The sequence below is a fragment of the Schistocerca nitens genome, chromosome 8, assembly GCF_023898315.1.
Source record: "Schistocerca nitens isolate TAMUIC-IGC-003100 chromosome 8, iqSchNite1.1, whole genome shotgun sequence".
NCBI lineage: Eukaryota > Metazoa > Arthropoda > Insecta > Orthoptera > Acrididae > Schistocerca > Schistocerca nitens.
The window spans coordinates 437,246,117-437,271,884 of record NC_064621.1 but is presented as its reverse complement, the minus strand read 5'-3'; the positions used below and the strand labels follow the sequence as shown (position 1 = coordinate 437,271,884).

Below are 25,768 nucleotides of genomic sequence, written 5' to 3'. Positions count from 1 at the left end.
CTTCCAAACTTTACAGAAGTTCTCCTGCGAAACTTGCAGAACTAGCACTCCTGAAAGAAAGGATATAGCGGAGACATGGCTTAGCCACAGCCTGGGGGATGTTTCCAGAATGAGATTTTCACTCTGCAGCGGAGTGTGCGCTGATATGAAACTTCCTGGCAGATTAAAACTGTGTGCCCGACCGAGACTCGAACTCGGGACCTTTGCCTTTCGCGGGCAAGTGCTCTACCAACTGAGCTTCGGTAGCTCAGTTGGTAGAGCACTTGCCCGCGAAAGGCAAAGGTCCCGAGTTCGAGTCTCGGTCGGGCACACAGTTTTAATCTGCCAGGAAGTTTCATATCAGCGCACACTCCGCTGCAGAGTGAAAATCTCATTCTGGAAACATCCCCCAGGCTGTGGCTAAGCCATGTCTCCGCTATATCCTTTCTTTCAGGAGTGCTAGTTCTGCAAGTTTCGCAGGAGAACTTCTGTAAAGTTTGGAAGGTAGGAGACGAGATACTGGCAGAAGTAAAGCTGTGGGTACCGGGCGTGAATCGTGCTTCGGTAGCTCAGTTGGTAGAGCACTTGCCTGCGAAAGGCAAAGGTCCCGAGTTCGAGTCTCGGTCGGGCACACAGTTTTAATCTGCCAGGAAGTTTCATATCAGCGCACACTCCGCTGCAGAGTGAAAATCTCATTCTGTCAACTGAAATAAATCTAAACCAAACAAGTTCACTGCAGTAGAAGAACGAAGAACGTAAAATGACACAAGTTTTGTTTGTCCCTTATATGTTGCAAGAAGGCTGCACTGTCCTAACACTGGTATTTTCTGGCCGGAGTAACCATTGAGCTGAACATTTGCGGCACGCAATGGAGGTTTGCCCAGTTGGTTCTACGTGTCGTGATTGAGCAATGAAACTGCAGCTCCGGTATCGAGCTGGAATGGGATCACTTTGCCGGCAAAGTCTAAGTCTACAAAATGTTTATTGTCCTGCTGACGACAAAAGCGACTGTGTTGTGCAACTGGAACAGACACTGGGACAGAATCACGTGCGACGTGACGGGACTTCCGTCGACGGCGACGCACACTTTTTGTGGAATGAACACCGTCACCGGACGGGGTGGAATGAACTACATGAATATCCATGGGCGAAGGTTCACGAGCCTGAGTTACCTTGGTTCGATTCCGGCGCGAAGCAAAGGGCCTGGAATTGGTGTGAGTGTCTGATCAGAGCTTTTTCTGGCAAACACTTTGGACATGTCCTTTCTTATGACAGTAAAAGCAAATAGCTTGGCGTGACGGGCAATTTTCACGCGAATGTCGAGTTGCACACCGCGGGCATGATTTCACTGCATTAGCTTGCTTACGCGGCGCACGTGTTTGCGAGCTAGGCTGCCGCTGCGCTGACGGGCGCGAGGGCCGCTGAGCGTCCCGTGCAGCGGGCCCGGCGGGCCGGTTAATGTGACACACTGCCGGCGAAGTTGCAAATGAGTCCTGAGCAAAGTCAAGTGTGTCTTGCCTACCCAATATGTCTATCACTTGTTGAAGGGAGGGATTAACTAGTTTCAAAATCTGTTCCCATATGCGAACATCAGAAACGTTCTGTGCTATTGCATCACGTACCATAGTATCTGAATAAGGAAGTCCACATTTGCATTCAAACGCACACTCCCTAGTAAGTCCTTGCAATGTCGCAACCCACTCCCTATTAGTCTGACCGGCCGTACGTTTTGTACGAAAGAACGTATACCTTTTTGCAACGACATTTACTGATTCCTTGAAATAGGCATCTAAAGCAGACAAAAGTTCTTCGTAGGACAGAGTTGCTACGTCGCGCCGGGGAAACAACTTCACTATCACACGGTAGGTGGACACACCGACACAAGAAAGCAAAAACGGCTGCCGCTCATTACCTTGAATTCTGTAGGCGGCGAGGTGGAAGGCGAATTGCCGGGACCACTCTTGCCAGGACTCGTGGGTTGCATCAAAGGGTCTGAATTGAGGTGCAACAGCATGTTGTGGCTGCGGTAGCGATGAAGCGGCGGCGGCCGCATCGGTGTGCAGTGCACGTTGACCCTGACGAGCTGTCCAAGAGCATCCAATAACGCCTGCGTCTGCTGATTCTGCAAGCGATAAAATTCGGACAGTACATCTGGAGATTGTGGCGAAGCCATGACACAAAGAAATTAGGGCAAAAGTAAAACACAAGATCCTTTGTAGACTCGTCGCCATGTGATGTGTCGGCAGCTGGGCCAACACCTTGTAGACAGAGGTGGCTTAAAAGGCACGCTAGACTAACGCAGACGGGCGTGAAGTACTGGAACAGGATACGTAATTAATGCTATGAAGAAAAGTACGTAGCTGGTATAATAATTATCTTTAATCAATCATTGTGGTACATCGCACAAAGGAGACTTTAATTACAATCACTGTAAGGCTAATGGCGCCTTGCTAGTTCGTAGCCATTAACTTAGCTGAAGGCTATTCTGTCTCTCGGCTAATGAGAGAGAAAGGCTTCGTACGTCTAGTCGCTAGCTCTGTCGTCCGTACAACTGGGCTGAGTTCGAGTCAGTCTCTCGAGACCTGCCTTGTGGTGGCGCTAGGTTTGCGATCACACAGTGGCGACACGCGGGTCCGACATGTACTACAGGACCGCGGCCGATTTAAGCTACCACCTAGCACGTGTGGTGTCTGGCTGTGACACCACACTTATACATTGCAGTCAATGAAATGTGGATTAGATATAAATTTTATTTATAATTAACAGCAGAACGATATCTCATTTCGTTCTCCAGTTATTATGTTTTAACTTCCGACAGACCGTCGTGCGCGACGCACCCGTTCACATGCTTGCACATCGCGAATCATACGAGGTGCATTCAAGTTCTAAGGCCTCCGATTTTTTTTTCTAATTAACTACTCACCCGAAATCGATGAAACTGGCGTTACTTCTCGACGTAATCGCCCTGCAGACGTACACATTTTTCACAACGCTGACGCCATGATTCCATGGCAGCGGCGAAGGCTCCTTTAGGAGTCTGTTTTGACCACTGGAAAATCGCTGAGGCAATAGCAGCACGGCTGGTGAATGTGCGGCCACAGAGAGTGTCTTTCATTGTTGGAAAAAGCCAAAAGTCACTAGGAGCCAGGTCAGGTGAGTAGGGAGCATGAGGAATCACTTCAAAGTTGTTATCACGAAGAAACTGTTGCGTAACGTTAGCTCGATGTGCGGGTGAAACAGCACACGCGCAGCCCTTCCCGGACGTTTTTGTTGCAGTGCAGGAAGGAATTTGTTCTTCAAAACATTGTCGTAGGATGCACCTGTTACCGTAGTGTCCTTTGGAACGCAATGGGTAAGGATTACGCCCTCGCTTTCCCAGAACATCATCATTTTTTCAGCACTAGCGGTTACCCGAAATTTTTTTGGTGGCGGTGAATCTGTGTGCTTCCATTGAACTGACTGGCGCTTTGTTTCTGGATTGAAATATGGCATCCACGTCTCATCCATTGTCACAACCGACAAAAAGAAAGTCCCATTCATGCTGTCGTTGCGCGTCAACATTGCTTGGCAACATGGCACACGGGCAGCCATGTGGTAGTCCGTCAGCATTCGTGGCACCCACCTGGATGACACTTTTCGCATTTTCAGGTCGTCATGCAGGATTGTGTGCACAGAACCCACAGAAATGCCAACTCTGGAGGCGATCTGTTCAACAGTCATTCGGCGATCCCCCAAAACAATTCTCTCCACTTTCTCGATAATGTCGTCAGACCGGCTTGTGCGAACCCGAGGTTGTTTCGGTTTGTTGTCACACGATGTTCTGCCTTCATTAAACTGTCGCACCCACGAACGCACTTTCGACACATCCATAACTCCATTACCACATGTCTCCTTCAACTGTCGATGAATTTCAATTGGTTTCACACCACGCAAATTCAGAAAACGAATGATTGCACGCTGTTCAAGTAAGGTAAAACGTCGCCATTTTAAGTATTTAAAACAGTTCTCATTCTCGCAACTGGCGGTAAAATTCCATCTGCTGTACAGTGCTGCCATCTCTGGGACGTATTGACAATGAACGCGGCCTCATTTTAAAACAATGCGCATGTTTCGATCTCTTTCCAGTCTGAAGAAAAAAAATCGGAGGCCTTAGAACTTGAATGCACCTCGTATGGTCATAACAGTCGTCATATCTCATAAACGACTGAAGATTCGAAACGAGGTTTTTGGAAATTATACCACGCAGGTAGGCACATATGTTGCATGATAATTACTCGAAACATTTTTATTCATCGAGATATTGGAGTAACTCGTATCCAGCAGCGAGAGGTCGCCAGCTCAGGATGCATACAGACGTCCATAGCAATGTAGGCAAACCCCAGTGGCACCCTCAGCACCCGGGGAACGGCATAACGGCACCAAAGGGCTAGAATGGTTACTAAGCAGTAACCGGGGGTGTACCAACCCTTTAACTTTATTACAGCTTGACCTCTGTCAAGATACTGTCAGTAGGGTGTCTGAATTTCTGTGCAGGAACAGAAGCATATTCTTCAACCAGAACCGAAACTAGAAAAGATAGTAATGTTGTACGGTAGGGTATGTAGCGAAGTTGATGTTCTAACTGATTCAAAAGGTCTTCCAGAGGCTTCAGGTCAGGGACCTGTGTAGCCCATCCGATTTCAGGAATGTCATTGTCCAGAAAGTATTGGCTCACAGATGCTGCTTTACTACAGAGATCATTGTCCTGCTGATACAATCACCGTCTCTGAACCATTCCTCTATTGCACGCAGTACAGAATTCTGTCAGATGTGTTCATATCCTTCTTCATTTGGCGCTTTTGTAAGCGCAGTAGGGGGATGATGCCCTAGCCACTGAAAACACTCTCATATCGTAACACCATCACATCTGTACTTCACTATTGGCACAGCACACGATGGCTTTCTTCAGATTCATACCCTTCCATCGGATAGCCGGAGGATGCAGCTTGATTCACTGAACCGAATCAGTCATTTCCAGTCATTAACTATATAGAGGCGTGGCTCTTTATGCCACGCCAAGCGACGCTTAGCACAAGGATGTATGGTTTATTGTTGATGCTCGTCCATAGTACCCATTCCTTTTAACTCCCTACACACAGTCATTGTGCTAGCTTGACTGCTGATAGCACTTTGGAAGTCACTACTAATTTCTTCGGCTAGTTTCACGCCAATTTCTATAACCACACTTCACAGTGCTCGACGGGCCCTGTCCGTCATTACATGTGGTCTTCCTGATCTTGGTTTAGCTGCGGTTGTTTCTTCACGTTCCCATTGCACAACCAAGCCACCAACAGTCGACTTCGGCAACTTTAGAAGGGCTAAAGAGTCGCTGATGTATTTATCACAGAGGAGAAGTCCTATGACTAGTCCATGATCGAAGTCGCTCATCTCTCCTAACGGACCCGTTCTGCTACTACTGCTTCACTTCTGACAACACGAATCTGCCTCTCGTGACATCTAGTGGTCAATTCCGCACTGAAGAGGGGTGTCCGATACTTTTGGTTGTATAGTGTACTTAAATTATTCTCAAGCCACTATACAGTGCATGGTGGAGAGCACAGTGTAGATTTTCTGGCTTATTCCATTTGCACATAAAATGAGTAGGTGTCCTAATCTCATTTATCATAATCTCGTGATCGCTACGCAAAATGTAAGGGTGTATTGTGTATTAAACTGGGGACGTAGAAACGACGGAGAGACTTCGTCCCGCCGTAGCCCTCAGTGGTTCAGAACGCCACAACAGGCCACAGCAGTCCGCCCACCACACCGAAACCAGGCTTACTGTGCGGCTCGGCCCCCAGTCGACACCCCCCCCCCCTCCCCTCCGGGAACGTCTCATACCAGACGAGTGTAGCCCCAAATGTTTGGTGGTAGAGTAATTATGGTGTACGCGTACGTGGAAATGGTGTTTGCGCAGCAATCGACGACATAATGTAACTGAGGCGGAATAAGGTGAATCAGCCCGCATTCGCCGAGGCAGATGGAAAACCGCCTTAAAAACCATCAATAGGCTGGCCGGCACACCGGACCTCGACACTAATCCGCGGATTCGTGCTGGGGACTGGCACACCTTCCCACTCGGGAAGCAGCATGTTAGACCGCGCGGCTAGCCGGCCGGGCAAATGTAAATTAGTGGCAGGAGAATGGGGTGCGCAATCTTGTGCGAACACAGGTTCTCTAAATAAATGCAAAATGGTTTCGCAAGAACCACGTCCTCTTTGTTCTGAGGTTTCTGTGTACGTTCCCCTAGAATTTCTATTAACTTATGTATATCCTATACGATCCTGTATGCGCATGTTTCTTGGCAAGCATGTATGTAGCAAGAGACTACATGGTAAGACTTCCAAACTCTGGAACAATGTTCTATAATTGGTTGCACTTTCATCTTGTATACGATTTTTTTTAGAGGTGCGTCGTACTTTCCCAGAACCCTTCTCGCAAATGTTAGTCTTCCATTCGCCTTCTTTAGTAATGATTATATGTGATCATCCCATTTTATCTTTTCGCTGCTACAGATGTGCTCTCTGCATCATGTGCTGAGCGCGGCTTTGTCGTGGCAGTACCGCTCTCCAAATGCTGATACCAGTGCTCTGGGATGGCGTTCCCGCCGCTGTGAAGTACTTGTCATCCGATTTTAAGAAAAATGTTCGCTGAAAAAAAATGATTTTTGCACATCTTCCAGTAGGAATCAATTTCGTTTCGTTATTAGTCATAGTTACTGCACTGGATCAAATTAAGTAAAATGTTGCCCACTCTTTTAAAGAGTTTGCACAGTTAAAAATGTATTTCGTATGGTCGATTTTAGCTATTACATTGCAGTGTATGAAATGTAGATAAGATATCGATATTTTATTTAAAATTAAGAGCAGAACAATATCTCATTTCGTTCTCGAGTTATTTATTTTTATAAACAACTGACGGTTGCGTGCAGTGTGCCCAGTTCTGTCCATGAAGACTTGCTGGCTGCTGTGAGATACTTGGTTAGCATTCGATTTTAAGAAAACTATTCCATGAAAAATTTTGGTTTTTGCGCGTCTTACAGTCTAATATCTTTGGCTCCATTTCATCCAGGCTGTGTTAACACGGGTATGGACATCCGGTAGACTTTCACAATCACTGCATATGAATGAGCCAAGATATTTGAATTGTCTCAGTTCCTTCAGGTTTTCTACACCGACTTTGGTAGTCCCATCAGTTTGAATAATACACTCGATGTATTCTGTCTTCTTGATATTCAGCCGGAGGCCAAATTGACCAAGTCGTTGATTCCATTGCAGCGTCTGTTCCTCAAGGTCTTCACGGCGTCCGCTTGCCAGTGAAACATCGTCAGCACATAGGAGTGACCAAGGGTGGGTTGACTGTAGGTCGTATGTCACAGTGTCCATATAGAGGATGAACAGTAGAGGTGACAATGCTGAACCCTGATGTACTCCGACACTGATAGTAAAAGGAGGCGATGTTCCCACTGAACATTGGACATTGCTGGAGACATGTCGATACATCAGTTGGAACCATCCGACTTAGGCTTCAGGAACACTCTGAGATCGAAATACATGCCAAATAACCTGATGCTGGACACGGTCGAAGACCTTTTCCAGATCTGTTCTTCTCTGGTGTCCTCTACATCAGTTACTGACGTTAGAATAAAACCATTTTTATTAATTCTTCATTTCTCTTCTATTTAATATTTCTGTATATTCTGGTAATTCGTAATGCTAGCCATTCAATACAATGACTGCAGGATCACAGCTACAGGTTATAATTTGCAGCGGGGTAGCTGCCAGGCATGAAAGCAGATGTGTGCGGCTCACACTGAGACATTATGAAACTATTCTTTTAAACAGAGGCATGCATTTCCCAGTTACCTAAGATACGGGTTCAAAATGGTTCAAATGGCTCTGAGCATTATGGGACTTAACATCTGAGGTCATCAGTCCCCTAGAACTACTTAAACCTAACTAACCTGAGGACATCACACACATCCATGCCCGAGGCAGGATTCGAACCTGCGACCGTAGCGGTCGCGCGGTTCCAGACTGTAGCGTCTAGAACCGCTCGGCCATCCCGGCCGGCTTAAGATACGAGTACCTGAAGGCAAAGACACAGTTGATTTGCTGGTATGGGATGCTGGTTAAATAAGCTACTGCTCAGCAGAATATCCCTTAGACAACGTCGCAATGTGACGATGAAAATGATTAACTGGCTGGAGATACGAGGAGTTTAGCGTACAGTGAAATAATTTCCAAACCACTTCCATGCCTATTGCCTCATGGCAATGTGGGCTATCTTACTGAAAGACATCATCCTTCTGACGGAAGACAATTATCATCTACGGTTACATACGACCTCCAAGGATAGATTTCTGGTGAAATCACTCAAGAGCGCGTTCCGAGTTTTTTGACAGTTTTGCAGAAACGTCTTCTCTTCACTTAAGGAGTGGACTTTATAGCCTTTTCTGTCTTCACGAAAGCCACCTTTTCCTTGGTCTTCCTGTATCTCTCTTTCCTTTAGAACTGTAGTCTGTTAAATGTCTGACTATACTTTCTGCCCCCATTCTTTCAACGTGCTTCTTCTATTTTGTTATTCCGTATTCTGGCCTTTCATTCATGGACAACGTATTTAATTTTCTAATGAAAACAGTCTCAGTTGCAAAATTGTTGTTATTAATAACATTTACGTATTTTGCTCTTATGAGTCATCATCAGATTACGTAAAAATATAGTTGGATAAGCTTTATCCGTCAATTGCCGCTGAAGGGCATTAAATAAGAATAAGAAGCGTCCGTATATAACATGCGGTCGTCGAATGTCTTATCAGATACGTGAAAGAACTTTACATGTACTAAAGTAGGCTCAGCAACTGCGATTGTTTTCATTCTAAAATATTCATAAGCGGTTGCTGCATCAGGTAGCCAAAACGGGGTAGAACCGATATGCATTTAATTCTTTCCTTATTTGTGAATCCTTTACTTGATCTCTCGGAGAACACTCCTTTACTTTTCTTAAAAATTTCATTTCAGCTGACCGCATCTTTCTTTGGTCTTTCTTATTTACTGTCCACTTCTCACTTAGGTATGTGAACATAGATCTTTCCATTATTTTATAGAATTTTATCTCTGTTTTTTTTCTGATTTTTTTGGCTAATGTTCTATGTATCATTTGGAACTTGTTTCGCTTGTTGTAGATGTCATTGTCATATTGATAAAATGGATTCCAATCCAATTAAAATATTCATAACTTATATAACATGTTAATTGCTGAAAGTGAGATAGCTGTTTAACTGATTTTCCATTCAGCATTATTTTAGAATGGACTATATATTTTCCTTTACAGGACATAATTTTGGTTTTATTTACTGTTACTTTAGAGTTAAATACTTTGCCTATTAAGTCTGGGTGATGTGGAGCAAATTTAGATCATTCTCCTTCTTTTGTAAAATTGTTTGGTCATCAGCAAAGAGGAGTATTTAAATGTGTGGTTCTTGGAATTAATTTTATTCCTGTGTGAACTTCTTGTTTCCAGTGTCTAAGAATGTCATTAAATAAACTGCATGAGGGACTGGACCACTGTCTCCCTCCTTTGTGAAATGCTATTGGTCCTGTTCTCTCTTTGCCTGTATTAATCAAAATTTCGTAATATAAATACAAACTTCTTATCAGTTGTATTAAATGTTTAGGATAACTTCGTCGTTCCATTATGTTCCACAGCATACATTTTTTCACTCTATCGAAGGCTTTTTCATAATCTGCAAATGCAATGTAAGTCTCCAGATTATGTTCTCGTCGCTTTTCAGTTATCTGCCGCACTAGTGTAATATTGTGACAGCGTGATCATCCTTTCTGAACTCACTTTTTTCCTCCAGTAAGAAGGCATCAGCTATTCTTTTCAGTTTGTTATTAATTATTCTGCAGAATAGCACGAAAATGTTAAGCCTCGTTTACGCTGGTGAATGAGCACTCACAGAATAATTCACTAGTGTTCAACACCATTTGCTTATACCTGCATAGACTGGAGGTAAGGAGGTAACAGTAGACAATACGAGAGGATGGGCATCTTAGCAAACTATGAAGGGTATATTAGATTTTTTTGGGAGGGGGGACTATAGACGTCATTCAGTGCAACACTAACTATAGTCGCGATGGAAAACGGTAATATTCAAAAAGGACTACTCTCCATGGTGAGCGCATTGTTAATAATGTTGCCAGCAAATCAGCGTGTCCAAATTTTTACGCGACCGTGAAATTCGTGGTGGTTGTGATCTTGCCACTGGGTTGCCACTCTGACCTTCCTTAACCTTGCTCCAAAACTTTACATCTGTTTCGATGGGTGATTTTCGGTGGCTGCTCCCGGCAGTTGTGGTAAAATTGCTCTTTTTGATCCAACAAGCAGCTGTGACGTCCATGTCCTTCTATTAGCAGTTTTCAGGCAGACGACAGCCGAGCCATGGAATAGATTGAGGTATATCAATATTCGCTTGTACACCAAACCAAGAAGAACGCATTGTGCAGGCTATCAAAGATATATCGCTGTAGTATAAGTCGGACAGCACCACATGGGAAGTAATGCATGAGCTGATCCTGTAACGATATCATCAGCGGTTGAAATACCTTTTGCCAGCCAGTCACAAAGACAGAAGAATTTTTGCTCTATTTTACAAGCTGCAAATCCTTGTTAGTATATTCACTTCTGTTTATTCACAATGCACCATTTGGAAGAGATGAAATAGCAAGTATTTGCAAACTGCGTGTGTAGAGCCATTAACATTTTCAGTGCACAGTTTTGTATAACAGAAAATTATTCAGAATACTCTCGTGGATTTCTTACAGTTTCTACCCCAGCAATTAAGAAGAGACGAATATTTATGCATGACACGATCGACGTTTGCCAGATCTCAATCATTTCGATCGGTGTCTTATGGATATGCAACTACAACTAGTTCATGCAACGGACATTCTTAATGCAGAGTGCTTCGTCAACCTGTCAGTGGTATCTGCGAAGCTGTTTAACAATGTCGGTGGTTGTTTGAAAGTGTGTGGCAGTCCATGCTCCGACGACACGATGCGAAGTAGGATACAAGTTTCCAGTTTCACTGTAAGTTAATCGAAAATAGTGTGCTTCAGTCGTCTAACAAGTATGCCGTATCTATTCTTAACATTACACTAGATTCTGAGTTGTTTAAGTTCAAAAATGGCTCTTAGCACTATGCGACTTAACTTCTGAGGTCATCAGTCACCTAGAACTTAGAACTAATTAAACCTAACTAATCTAAGGACATCACACACATCCATGCCCGAGGCAGGATTCGAACCTGCGACCGTAGCAGTCGCTCGGTTCCAGACTGTAGCGCCTAGAACCGCACGGCCACTCCGGCCGGCAGTTGAAAGTAGTGCAACATTTATCTAATTGTTCGTCTACATTCTCGTAAGAACAAATTTCAATAGGTTAAGTAACTGATTAGAGATATATCAGGAGATATTTTCTGCCCTAAACAATTCTCAGAGCATCATTTATCCACAACGAAATTATATTGGCAGTTCATTAGTCATAACATAAAATACAGATATAACTATATTATTGATGCTAATATTTGTGTAGATTTCAACAAATGCAAACTGCTCTGAGGAATGAGAATAATGATTCGTTACTGCAATAATGTTATTATACAGGGTGTTTCAGCTGCCCCTCCCACAGGGTTGCAACTCGCAACACTTCCAAATACCAGGTGCAATATTGTCATATTCTCTCACTTGCTACGTGAAAACTATTATTAGTCCGACAGAAAAAATGTACAGCACCTCTTTCTAGGAAATTTAATGCAGTTAAATTTTACACTGGGACCTGTTTTTGGTAGAGGCCGCAGTTTTTCAGTTATTCATTTCTTAAAGTTTAAGTACCTCTACCTACATTTTTTTTCTTTTACAAGAGTTTATCAGCAGTTTTGTAGGTTTGTGGTTATAAAAGGGCAAAATGAAGTGCACCTGCATTTATTTATCACATTCCCTTAAAATACTATCGTAAAAGGTGGGTACATATTGCAATTTATGCCATGTATGTGTCAGATGCAACGACAGAAATGACGAAAATTTTTCGAAGATAGCACTCGAGTGTCAAACGTCTGTGTGAGATGTTCTCGGACATGGTACTCCATCGTGCGTGAACCACATCTCCAGCCGTTGTTGGAATAGTACCTCCTCTAGCAGGACAGACGTCTCGTTTGATAGGACCTGAAAAATCCTTTCTAATCTTGTGTTAGTCTGTCGCCAATAATTCCTGCCCATATATTAATTGAGAATCAGCTCTGACGCCTTGATTCATCATTGCCTGTGGATTTGCACCAGCTCACACATTTTGGTTATGAAAAGCGACACTCTCGTCTCGCTTGAAACCAGCCTCGTCTATGAGTAGTATCCTCGTTGTGAAAAGTGGATCTTGACCACACCTTTGCAACAGTCATGGGCAGAACTACATTCCGGCATGCTGAGCTTGTGTCCCGCACGTTGTACATGATATGGATGTAGCAACTGTTGATGCACGATTTCCCATACTAGAAGATGAGTAACCCCGATAGATGCCGAAATTCTACGCACACAAGTTCCAGGATCTTCTCACACTCGTTGCAACACTCCTTCCTCGACAACAGCAGTACAGATGGTGCGAGGTCTGCCACGATCTGCCGCTGTTGGAGCTATGGGACCGAGTCTGTTAGTCGCTAGAAAAGATGGCTGAATAATTATGCAGGTGGTGCCCTATATTCTGGGTATTTTTCAGCATAAAGGACACGGATTCGACGGTTGCTTCCATTTGCCAGAACATCAGAGAAGATCATCGCTGCCGTTCCCCATGTGGAGTAATAGGTTTCCACTATCCTGGGAAGCGCAAAGATAAAATTACAACGTAAAAGCTTTTCAAAAACGTATCAAAACACAGACTGGTTCCATTAGAGATAATGTACGCGCTGTACTTATCCAGAACAATGAATATGGGTTGCGGTAACAACACTAACAGATGTTTACTCTATGCTGTATCCACGGAAAATAAGAGAACTATTTGTCCTTATTTGTTTACTCCATTCTGTAAGTCTTTTGCAAACACCAAAGAGCTTGCAGTGGAACAGATGTGTTTCACAGTAACAAAGTTGAACAAATGCTCATAGCTCTTAAGGTATGTATTTTAGACCCTTCTAGACTTCCTGTCTTGTTTCCAGTCTGTACTACCACTCCCCAAAATATAGAATAATTTATTTAATACTGTGTGTAAAGTGAACCAGAAGTAGTTGCCAATCATATTAATACTACTCATTATTTACTGTTAGTACAATTTACAAAGGAAGGCTACAGGGGCTTCTTCCACCTGTTAATCTGTATCTTGATTCGTTACACACCCATCAAGGCTCTCTTTCACGATGAGCTTTATGGAATAGGATGTGGGACTCCACTGAATTAATGAGTAAGCGCTCACAAAAAAAGGAAGAAGAAAGAGAGTGCCAGCACATTGGCTAGCGGGCAGAATTCAGCCCCCTTCCGTCGTCAACGTTCATCACACCACTCTTAAATCCTGGCTACAGTGTCTTCTCTCAGTTCACACCCCATCCCTCTGAAAGCGACACAGAAACCTCGGTGTTAGTTACCTTTTTTGCCTTTGATGTGGAGCAAGAGCCCTGTAAAAAACTGAGCTATTCTGGAAGTTTGATTAATAGAAAAAAAAGAAGGCATTTGAAAAAGAAATGGTTTATTTGAGAGTGGTTTGGATGTGATACAGAAACTAGGGAGTAATAAGTTAGAGGTGAAGCTGTGACAGGTGCTGGTGAACTAGGAGTGTAGTTTGGCCATGGAGCAGTCTGTCCGGTGGACATCGTTGGGCCGGTCGCAGACGCGCAGCTGCGGGTTCCAGACGGTGCCCTCGTAGCAGCTGAACTCCACCGGCTTCCCGTACACACACCGGTAGTACTGCAACAGACATATACATACAGCATCCCTATACCAGCGAAGTGAATGGACATTTACGGGCGCTCACGCAGAGTTCTGCGAGCGCTCAGAATTGAGGTACGAGGTACGAAAGAGAGTTTTTCCCATAAACAATCAAAAAATGAGTTTTTTCTGCTTCGACAGCTTATGGCATTTACAGCTGTTAAAAATCTCTGTTAAGTAGTACGTCACACCTAGCATCTTCGGCCGTTATATTAAGGCCCTAATTTTGAATTGCCGTCACTCCAATGCCAGATGAAACCGATCCACACCAAAAGATGGGGAGGGGGGGGGGGGAGGGGGGACTAGACACACTAGGCGATGCACGGAAATGTGTCCTATCTTCATGTCGCAATGAATCGATCTCCGCTGTCCAACACCATGCTGTCAGAATGAACGTGTAAACTCCTGCATGCCAGCCTGAAATGACTCTATAACCAGTTCATGGAAACGAATTAACTCGTCGCAGCTAGCTAGCTAACGATCGAAATTTACAGAACCCATAATGGATTAGCTTAATTAGATACAAAAATCAGATGGAGAACGTTAAAAATTACAATAACTCTTTGGCTTATGATCCATAGATGGAAGCATAAGCGGCCAAAGACTCTACTAGATAGGGCATAACCACCTATGGCGAACTAACATACACCCACAAGCGACAACTTCGGACACCCACAAGCGACAACTTCGGTAAGCCCCTGCAAGTCAGCAACACTGACTGGATATGCCAGCTGCTATTAAAGCCGACCAGCAAGCTACAGCAGGGAAGTCGACAAGCTCGCACACTAACGCACAAACAGACCGCCAACACTACCGTACACTGTGAATCCGATATATGACCTATCGGACACAAAATGATGACGAACCTGTTACAGATATGCTGATGCTGACCGAGAAGCCAACACCGGCACCCAGCAGCAGCCGCCGAGTAACACCACCGCACAATGACAAAGGTATCGACCTGCATGATACCCACTATTAACAAAGCCTACCCTTGCATGACCTGTCGCAAGCAGTAAGAAAACCGCTACTGCTCTTACGACCCGACCCAACTATCGAAGAGGTTTTTTTCCTTTGGCACTTTTATTCCATGTCCGTAACAGACTGGAAGCGTATATTTCCGCTCCCGATGGTCATCTTAAACACAACCTCTGATGATCAGTTGTCTCGTCACTGGCCAGCAATCCACCTAACTACTGTATGTACTTGTGTTGTTGTTAAGTGTGTGCTACCACAAGTATTGTACAAGTGTTGGTGTGGGAATTTTTCAAAAATGATATCTCGTAAACGTCTCGCACTAGCAAGAAACACCACTGACATTCTAATTAATCCTACGTTTAGTTTGTTAATGTCAATAGCAAATTTCCATTTAAAAAGTGTATGTTTGCGCAAAAACACATTTTCTAAGTGTTATTACAATCTGTTGATTGGCTAACAGTACGTGCCCCTGACTACCTGTCCATTCTGTGAAAACCGCATATCAGCAGCATTTCCATTTCCGAAATGTTTGCGGTGCAAGTTTTATGTGATTCACCCTGTATAGGACAGGCAGGAAATGATCGCTGAAAGAATAAGAAGCAAAAAAGGTCATATGGACATTTGGAAGGAAATACCTTCCAATGGAGATACACCCATTTGAAGGATCAGGTTCACGATCTGTGACAGTGACTTCGATATCAGCACCAGATAGGTGACCCGTCTGACTACCGTGTAGAACATTCTCCATGACAACTTCCACTATCTGTATCACTTACAAGGCTTGTAGGTCTTATTACCTATAGACTTACCTCTGCACCTTCAAGTGGGTGTAACTGCCTTGGAACACATTTCCTGCCATATGGTAATATGATATTTATAGCTCCCTAGCCTCTCAGGGACGGTTTCCTTCAATTTGTACCCACTGAGCAAAATCATCCTGTAGAAGAGGCCAGTCCGCATGTTACAGTTGATTCCGGCCATCTTGACTTTCAAATTTAGCGCATTTCTCGGATGAATTTCCGAAAAGTTTCTACTCCAAAAATAACAAGCGTTATACTACGGCACTCACCTTTTCAAGATCTTTTGAATGCCGCTACAAAGTTACATCGTTCATTTAGAAAGCCATATTTGATTCAATTACTCGTTGATGCGCGAGCTAAGAGGATTAAACGAGCCACGAAATCTCGTGCTCCCCTACAACTATCGCTTTCCAAAAAGCTCATTTCGATACCATGAACCCATCACGAGGTAAAAATATTTGACTCATTCTCCACACAAACAGTGACAGAGGACGTTGGGTGCGGGTTTGAGATGAAGAGACTGATACAGGAACAGAAATTTGGCTGGCTGCTTCATGCCAGGCAGAACACCGATGACGGAAGCAAGTGCTGGTGGAGGGAATGGGTTGACGCACCTTGCTGCAGTCGTGGTGCGGCACGAAGTCGCCGTCGCTGCAGTCGATGGCGGCCGGCGGCAACTCGTTGTCGTCGGGGGCAGCCGGAGGCGGCTGCGTCGACGGTCGGGAGGCGGTAGTGGTTCTCCTCGTCGTGGTCGTGCTGCTCGAGGAGGAGGGGGCGGCGGTGGTGGTCGGCGCTGGTCGGCGTGTGGTGCTCTGCGTGGGGGCGGCGGTCGGGCGGCGCGTCGTGGTGCTAGCGGGGGCGGCACCGGGCTTCTTGCCGTCGCAGGGGGGCGGCCGGTCCCAGTCGGGCTGCAAAAGGGGACTCACTCAGAAGCGCAGTACGTGAGGTCGTGAGGTTCGCAACAACGATCCGTCGGCAGACTACAACTTCATGTGTCTTCAGCTACCGCAACGATAACACAGCTCGACATGGGTTCTATCGTTTGGAAAGTAAGTCGTGTTCTTCACTAACTTGCCAACCCTGAAAATGAAAATGATTTCAATTTTTTCCCATCATCCTCAGTTGTCTCTGCACAGCTCTCCCTCCTTCCAACTTACTATTGGCTTCGAACTCTACGTTATGCAGTGTAATTTAAATTTCTATCACATAACTGCAAGGTATATGGCGCTCAGAGCCTTTAGCAGTGAACCGCTACTGCTTCTCCAATATCACACAAATCTGAAGTCTGTAAATTCAGCTAAATACTTAGGGATTACAATTACAAATAACCTAAAGTGGAACGATCACATGGATAATGTTGTGTGTAGAGGAAACCAAAGACTGCGATTCATTGGCAGGACACTTAGAAGGTGCAACAGGTCTGCTGAAGAAATTGCTAACACCACACTTGTCCGCCCTATTCTGGAGTATTGCTGTGCGTTGTGGGATTCGCATCAGGCGGGACTGACGGATGACATCGAAAAAGTTCAAAGAAGGGCAGCTCGTTTTGTATTATCGCGAAATAGGGGAGATAGTACCACAGACATGATACGTGAATTGGAGTGGCAATCATTAAAACAAAGGCGTTTTTCGTTGCGAGGGGATACTCTTATAAAATTTCAATCACCAGTTTTCTCCTCCGATTGCGTCAAAACATTCTGTTGTCACCCAACTACATAGAGAGAAAAAATAAGAGAAATCAAGGCTCGCAAAGAAAAATTTAAGTTCTCGTTTTTCCTGCGCGCCGTTTGAGAATAAAACGGTAGAGACACAGCTTGAAGGTGGTTCATTGAATCCTCTTCCAAGCATAGCAGAGTAATCACGTAGATGTAGATGTAGCCGGCCGGAGTGGCCGAGCGGTTCTAGGCGCTACATTCTGGAACCGCGCGACCGCTACGGTCGCAAGTTCGAATTCTGCCTCGGGTATGGATGTGTGGGTTGTCCTTAGGTTAGTTAGGTTTAAGTAGTTCTAAGTTATAGGGGACTGATGACCAAAGAAGTCCCATAGTGCTCAGAGCCAGAGCCAGATGTAGATGTAGATCTGGTCCCGCCTGAAGCTACACTAATTATCATCCAGCTTATCCTCAACTACTACTCGCACCCTGCTTTCAGTAACACCTGGGAAGATTTTGTCCACAACTACAGAAATGTGGCAACATTGCATTTTTTGTAGGTCAGTGAAGTAGAGGGGGATAGTGAGATTCTAAGCTGACGTTCCGTTATCCCAGCAGAAATCGGCGAGTGAGTGCTACAGCTGGAAGAAGGTGCTTACATGCATTGTTGCGAGTGATTTTATTTCACTGAAGCCATGTTAAAAATATGAGGAAGGCAGTGTGTGAACAGCCCAGATACATTTCGTTGTATCTATGGAACCTACGTGATAAGTACAAGACGTCGACAAATAACACAGTTTGTGCAGAAATCATATTTTGCTTATTTCGGCATGAATCTCGGAGATCAGAACAAGCCATTTGCTCCACACATTGTGCGTCATACATGCGGAGCAGTTAAGCAGGTGGAGTGAAGGTAAAATTAAGTGCTTGAACTTCGCTATTCCCATGGTACGGCGCGAACAGAAGAACAATGTCGATGATTTTTATTTCTTTATGACAAAATTGACGGGAAAACAAAATCTTGTATCCGAACTTAGATTCGGCAATTAGACCTGTCCCTCTTGATCCAGGGCTGCCGACCTCTCTCCACCAACACAACGGTACATCTGAATTCTCTGAACCAGAGGTAAGTCAAGAAAGTAGTGAATATGATTATTCCGAGTGTGGCACCGATAGCAAACCAAAACCTCTTACTCAAACAGAACTTAACAATTTGGTGATAGACTTGGGACTCTCAAAAGAGGGAGCTCAACTTCTGGGATCAGGTCTCAGTAAAAATAATTTACTTGCACACGGTACATCACATTCAATGTACAGAAATCGAGATAAAGAGTTAAGGGAATTTTTTGATGAAGATGATTTGATGCTGTTTTGTAAAGACGTTGCCGGATTAGTGACGAAGGAGGGATCTCAGAAGTATGAGAGTAAGAATGTGTATTATTTATAGAGTCTTCAAAGCGAAGTTTGAAAGCAATATTGTTACCTATTGGAAATGAACTAGGATCAATTCCAATAGTAATACAGACATACAGTACCATGAAAGTACTTCTTCAAAATGTAAAGTATTAAGAACACCAGTGGTTTATGTGTGGGGGCTTTAAAGTGATTGACATTCCTCTTGGACAGCAAGCAGGGTACATCAAGATGCTTTGCTATATGTGTGAATGGGACAGTAGAGCATAACATTGGGATTAGAGAAGGAGAGAGTGGCCTAAGAGGCAAAACCTGATAGTGGGATCAAAGAACATTGTGAATAAACGTTAAAACAGGAAATTGTTTCCAACACCTGCGTGGTCAATTCCCAAATCTATCGGCTGCAAAGTTGGAAGAAGGTATATTTGTTGGACCAGATATACGTGAGCTGATGTCTGATGAGTATTTTGAAAATACAATGGCGGAAATAAAACAGCAACCTTGGAAAAGTTTAAAAAAATGTTGTGCATTGTTTGCTTGACCAGAATAAGCAGCCTGATTACGAGCAAATAGTAGAAGATATGCTACAGTCATTTAAACAGTTAGGAAACAAGGCTTCTCTAAAACTACATTTTCTAATGTCACACTTAGACAATTTTCAAGAAAATTTGGCTGACACATTAGAGGAACATGATGAACGATTCCATCAGGAACTTAAAACTCTGGAACATCGTTATCAAGGTCATTTGGAAATAGACATGATGTCTGACTACTGCTGGTGCATCATACGTGAAGGAGAAGTTACACACAAAAGGAAGGATATTAAGCGTTCATTCATGGGCAAACGTAAACAGAAGTAACACCTCCACCTGGAAAGTGTCCACCATAATATACGCTTCTTCTAATTCATATGCCTTTCAAGAGCCTTTTTTTAACGATTTTATTGTTCCAATTCGCTTCCATCGTCCTGTAATTGCATTCCGATTTCATTGGGTACAGATTTCAGCGACGGAGGTGACGGTGATGATGTTGGTGATGCAGCCAGCCGGAGTAGCCGTGCGGTTCTGGGCGCTACAGTCTGGAGCCGAGCGACCGCTACGGTCGCAGGTTCGAATCCTGCCTCGGGCATGGATGTGTGTGATGTCCTTAGGTTAGTTAGGTTTAATTAGTTCTAAGTTCTAGGCGACTAAGAAGTTAAGTCGCATAGTGCTCAGAGCCATTTGAACCTTTTTTTTTTTTTTTTTTTTTTTTTTTTTTTTTTTTTTTTTTTTTTTTTTTTTTTGGTGATGCAAAGCGCCGTGCAGTGGAGAAACAGGCTTCAGGTTCATAATCAACGGAGTCGATTTAGTCAGAAATTCATATTTTCGTGGAAACCACAGACAAAAAGTCAACATTTGTCGACCTGTGTAACTAACTGTGCTGTAGTAGCGAAGTCTAGAGACTGACAGCGTGAAATAATTTTGACAGACTGCTACCAGTTGCATTTACTTTTATTTCGTGTTTAACTTACATAACGCTGGAAGTTTCGAGCATGTTCTGCCCATCTTCAGACGTGTAGACGTACACACACATATTTAAGTTTCTCTTCTCATTATGTTTTTACATGAGATTTACTACACTGTACTAGTACCTAACATCTCAACGTACATGTGATCCTTATAGCAGGTTTGGGCGTAATACTCGCACAAAACTATAATTAGCTCGTTATCTTGTGTTGATATAGTGATGTTTTGATCTGCAATAATTTATCAATCACCGAAAGAAGAACGATTTCCAGATGCTCTAAGATAAGTTGAGGTAAAACTCTTGCAGAAGAAAGCGTGAAAGCTAATGCTAGGAAACATTCATCCGGTCTCTTCGCAATCATACCAACTGTACTTGAAAAATTGTAGCAATTCAAATTCGGAATTTCACACAAAAATATAATATGCTCGCATCAAAATGAATTGTCTTCAGAAAGATAACAGCACAGTATGTACCATCACTAAATTTGTAGAAAATAAATAATTTAACATGGGACAAGTCCCGGAAGGAAACGAGGGTTTTCCGTGATAGCGCATACTACTCCGTTCTGTTCTGTAATCGGAAAGATACAAAATCAGAGGTAATGTTTTTATGTGGCTCAGACAAACAGAGAGAGAGAGAGATTCAAATGGTTCAAATGGCTCTGAGCACTATGGGACTTAACAGCTATGGTCATCAGTCCCCTAGAGAGAGAGAGAGAGAGAGAAAGCAATGGCCAGTTGTTACATCAGGTAATTGGTTCATAGACTAGAGAATAATTTTGTAGCGAACCCCAATGTTGGCATTATTTTATATAAATAACTAATCCCCAAATATAAATTTGTACTCAGTTTTGTTTTCAGATGACACATCTGAAATCACACATGAAACAACAGAACAAATTATTTCAAGTATCAGGCATATGCCACACAAAGTAGAATGTTCGTCTGATCCAAACTGATTGAAATTAAACGCGACAAAGATTCAACTAACGGGGTGTGTGAAATTCTGAAGTCTTATTCAAATAAAGTAGAAATTACTTGTAAAAATTAGACTCTTAACGAAAGTAATTCTGTCAGACTTTTGGGATTACGTTTGGGAAGTAAATATCTATCATGGTCCACATACATTCACACTCCCTGGCAAATAAATCAAACAAGGTTGCATCTGCAGTGACAATACTGTATTTGGTTACTGACAAGAATACTTTCAGTGCACTACCATAGATATTTTGTATCTATTGTAGGGCATAGAATTACTGTTTGGAGGTAGCAGGCAGTCTAAATAGAGTTCTGTCACTACAAAAAAGCTATGAAAAATATGTGTAGTGACCACTGTATGGAAAGCTAAATATTTTGCATACTTGTATTCCATTATTAATTGTTTCTCTTCATAAAAAATGCAGATTTCGTTGCAGGAAACAATTTTCAATATTTGCAACATATTTACAAAGAGAGACTCTTGTCACTTCCTCACAAACAGATAGTCGGACTCCACATTACGCTCCCATGAAAATCTATAAAGAACTAAAAGGCAAAACATTTTCTAAAATGAACTTAGTAGTTCCAAAAGTCAAAGTTATTCTCAATCCTTATGTAAAAATGTTATTATTCTGTAAAATGTTTTAGTTTTTCATTGAAAAATGTAGAAAATTTTCGCTGGGGGCTGTAAGCAATTAGTGACTGATCTTTTTAAGATTGTACATAACCTGTTTCAGTTGTATTTCTGGTCTTTAAGAAATTTTTGATGCGTCTCCTGTACATTAATTTATTGATTTAAATTTGTGTGGAAATATGATAGTAAAACCTACTCTGGTTCTGAAGACTCTAAAGTGTTTTATTCCTTCAGGTTTTTTTCTTCCTATGATCCAGTGGGATCCTATTGCTGCTACAATATTATTATGCACAGTTGTAGGGAAAAATATAATTAATTTAAAATAAAATCGTCTGGGTAATCAAGTCTCATCAAACAACTTCTTCAATATTCGGCGTTTCTAACCCTCTGCTTGGATATTTTTGGCTGGCTCAAATGGTTCAAATGGCTCTGAGCACTATGCGACTTAACTTCTGAGGTCATCAGTCGCCTAGAACTTAGAACTAATTAAACCTAACTAACCTAAGGACATCACACACATCCATGCCCGAGGCAGGATTCGAACCTGCGACCGTAGCGGTCACGCGGTTCCAGACTGAAGCGCCTTTTAACCGCACGGCCACATCGGCCGGCCGGATATTTTTCAGGAGTCTTTTGATGTCCCTAGTTGCAACAAGCTGGGAACATCAGAAGACTCCTTACGAATATTACAATAGTGGGATCAAGACGTCTACTTCTGAAGAAGAACTTTGACGCGTAAAATGACGGTTTGTGATCACCCACCAAATTCTACCTTCAATGAGAACGCCTTGTAAGCCTGCAGACTCATATAAAAAGTTGAACTACTTTTCGGTAGTGGCCTCGCTACTCACCCTCTTGGTGGTGGAGTACTGAATGTCCGGCACGATGTAGTCCTTCATGTTGTTGTACATGACGGAGATGAGGGCGTCCTTTGGGCCACATACTCCGCGGAAGTCGTCCATATCGATAGCCCACGTCATGGCGCCACCGTAGCCCTTCGCCTTGATGAAGTCCATCTTGATCTGTACACTCTTTGGATTCTCGAAGCCCACCCACTGAGTACCTGCGACCAGGGAGTAACATAAAGTCAGTGTCTCGCAGCCCATGCAAATCCTAATAAATCCTAATCTATATAGCGGCAGATGTTTCAAGAGTCACTTTAAAAATGTTTTGTGGCAGTTTACAAAGTAACAATATACATAATCTGAAAGAGTAAACCTGTAAGGTTTTCTTCTCATTACAGGTTTGATGTGTAGTTCCATGTACGAGTATGGTCGCTAGGTGGCGTCACATTCAATACGGCGCTTTTTGGAGTTGAGAAGGTTTTCTGCCTGCTACAATTTGACAAAAACAAAGAGTGCATCGGATGTCCAACGAAAATTTAGGGCGAAGTACGTGAAAGCAGCAGAAACGAGAAAGGCAATCTACGGCTGGCATGTGAAGTTTGTTGAAGCTGGATGTTTCTGTGACAAGAAGAGAAGTAGTGGGCCAGGTATGAATGCAAATGACACTGAACCAGTGAGAGAAGTATTCACAAGGAATCCGGCAAAATCTCTGCACAGAGCTTCAATTGAGTCGGAAATGTCAACAACGACTGGAGGCGTGTCTTTTTTAAAACATTAAACACGAAACCGTACAGACTACGGTTAGTGAAAAAGATATATCCTATAGACGAACGCCAATGATTCACGTTTTGCTGTGCATTGCAGATTGGAGACGATGGTTTTGTGAATTCGATAGTTAATCGGACGTGGCAAAATTTCATAAAAATGGGAAAGTTCACAGACACAATTGTTGGAATTGGGGAACAGAAAACCCGCATAAAATTTTTGAGCACGAGCGAGATTTTCCGAAGATCAATGTTTTTTGTGCCATGTCTTACAAGAAATTTTATGGGCCTTTCTCCTTTGAAGAACAAACTATACTGGGGAGTGCTTACTTCAGGAACTGGTTACTGCCCTTGTTGCAAACAGAATCAGAGAACTTCGTCCTTCAGTTAGGTGGTGCACCCCACATTTCCAGCATGATGTTACGGCCTATCTGAACATAGTGCTACCAAATCGTTCGATTGCTCTTGGTGGAGCACAGAACAGTGAGCGCTAAAACGGCCTCTTAGGCACCTAATATTACCTCTTGTGATTTCTTTTTATGGGGTTATGAAAAAGAGATAGTTTGCTTCATGTTGTGAGATTGAAAGGGAGAACTGAACAATCAACAGCCACAATCTCGGAAGACATGTTGGCCCGTGTGTGGAAAGAGTTCGATTATCTCATCGACGTTCGTAGGAATACACATGGTTCCCACATGGAGTGTATGTGAATTGATTGTTGTTGAAAAAAACTTAGAAGCTTACTCTTTCAAATTATATTGTGACTTTGTAATTCTAATCATTCGGTTACAATAAAATTTTTAAAGTGTTCTCAGGTTTTTGAAACACATTTTCAATACAGTAATAATTGTTAGTATTCAACCATAATTTATGTCCTACACACAATTACGGCTGAATGCTACTTTTATCACTGTGTAAACGTAACAACCGTCCACCTCACGTGCGAAATGAACAATATTAAATTTAACACTTTCTTTATTTTAAAGACATTAATTCTGTTATGAATCGTGAGTACGTTCGGACGAAGGTCTCACAGTGCCTTCTTCCCTGTGTCAATTAATCAATGTATGGTTTCCCAGGTGTAGGAAAACTATTGTGCGTGTTCGAACCCTCCAGTTGAGGAAAGGGACAACTGGATATTTCGATGCACGATTTTTAGGCGGTCGCTGAGCTGATACTGAATTTTGACGCAAACATTGAACTGGTAAATGTAAAAATCGGGATTAAGATTTGGGTAAGACTTGAGCATTCCACTTGCTTGGTATAGAATCTGAGCTTACCTTTGTATGCATATGGAACCTTTCCAGCTTCATCCCATTTCTCCGTCCATCCACCCACTTCTTGGATCTCGAGACATATCTGTAAGCCGCAAACACATCACTGAATTAACAACTATCTGAGTCCCTTCAGAGAAGTAAGAATTATCACTAAATTTATAAAACAAAAAAATTGCTTCTCATCACCAATTACACCCGTTATACTCTTTCGTAAGCTTGTTATTTTTGTATCCGTCATTTAGTATAGATCCTGATGCTAGACTGTGTCATTAAATTTCATCCAGAGACAGTTAGACTGCTCCTGTCTGAGTGTTCCTAGGTCCTCCCCACACTATTCCTGCCTCTCCCACATGAATTTTGGAACACGTATTATGTTCGAGTATAATGACTTGTCTGGAGACTAGGAATCTGCTCTGTAGGAATCAGCATGGGTTTCGAAAAACACGATCGTGTGAAACCCAGCCATAGACACGGGTTCCCACGTAGATGCCGTGTTTCTTGACTTCCGCAAGGCGTTCGATACAGTTCCCCACAGTCGTTTAATGAACAAAGTAAGAGCAAATGGACTATCAGACCAATTGTGTGATTGGATTGAAGAGTTCCTAGATAACAGAACGCACCATGTCATTCTCAATGGAGAGAAGTCTTCCGAAGTAAGAGTGATTTCAGGTGTGCCGCAGGGGAGTGTCGTAGGACCGTTGTTATTCACAATATACATAAATGACCTTGTGGAAGACATCGGAAGTTCACTGAGGCTTTTTGCGGATGATGCTGTGGTATATCGAGAGGTTGTAACAATGGAAAATTCTACTGAAATGCAGGAGGATCTGCAGCGAATTGATGCATGGTGCAGGGAATGGCAATTGAATCTCAGTGTAGACAAGTGTAATGTGCTGCGAATACATAGAAAGAAAGATCCCTTATCATTTAGCTACAAT

At 43.0% G+C, this 25,768-nt stretch overlaps 1 protein-coding gene across 1 annotated transcript in view; it reads right to left on the bottom strand.

The window, feature by feature from the left end:
* Positions 1-13,728: 13,728 nt before the first annotated feature.
* Positions 13,729-25,768, bottom strand: part of LOC126199007 (endochitinase-like) — a 74,455-nt gene continuing 62,415 nt past the window's right edge. The window contains exons 8-11 of the mRNA XM_049935687.1: positions 24,834-24,912; positions 22,796-23,007; positions 16,377-16,670; positions 13,729-13,963 (exon numbers count right to left, since the gene is read on the bottom strand). Coding sequence (XP_049791644.1) covers positions 13,826-13,963; positions 16,377-16,670; positions 22,796-23,007; positions 24,834-24,912 — 723 coding nt within the window. The 3' untranslated portion in view covers positions 13,729-13,825. The remainder of the gene's footprint in view (positions 13,964-16,376; positions 16,671-22,795; positions 23,008-24,833; positions 24,913-25,768) is intronic.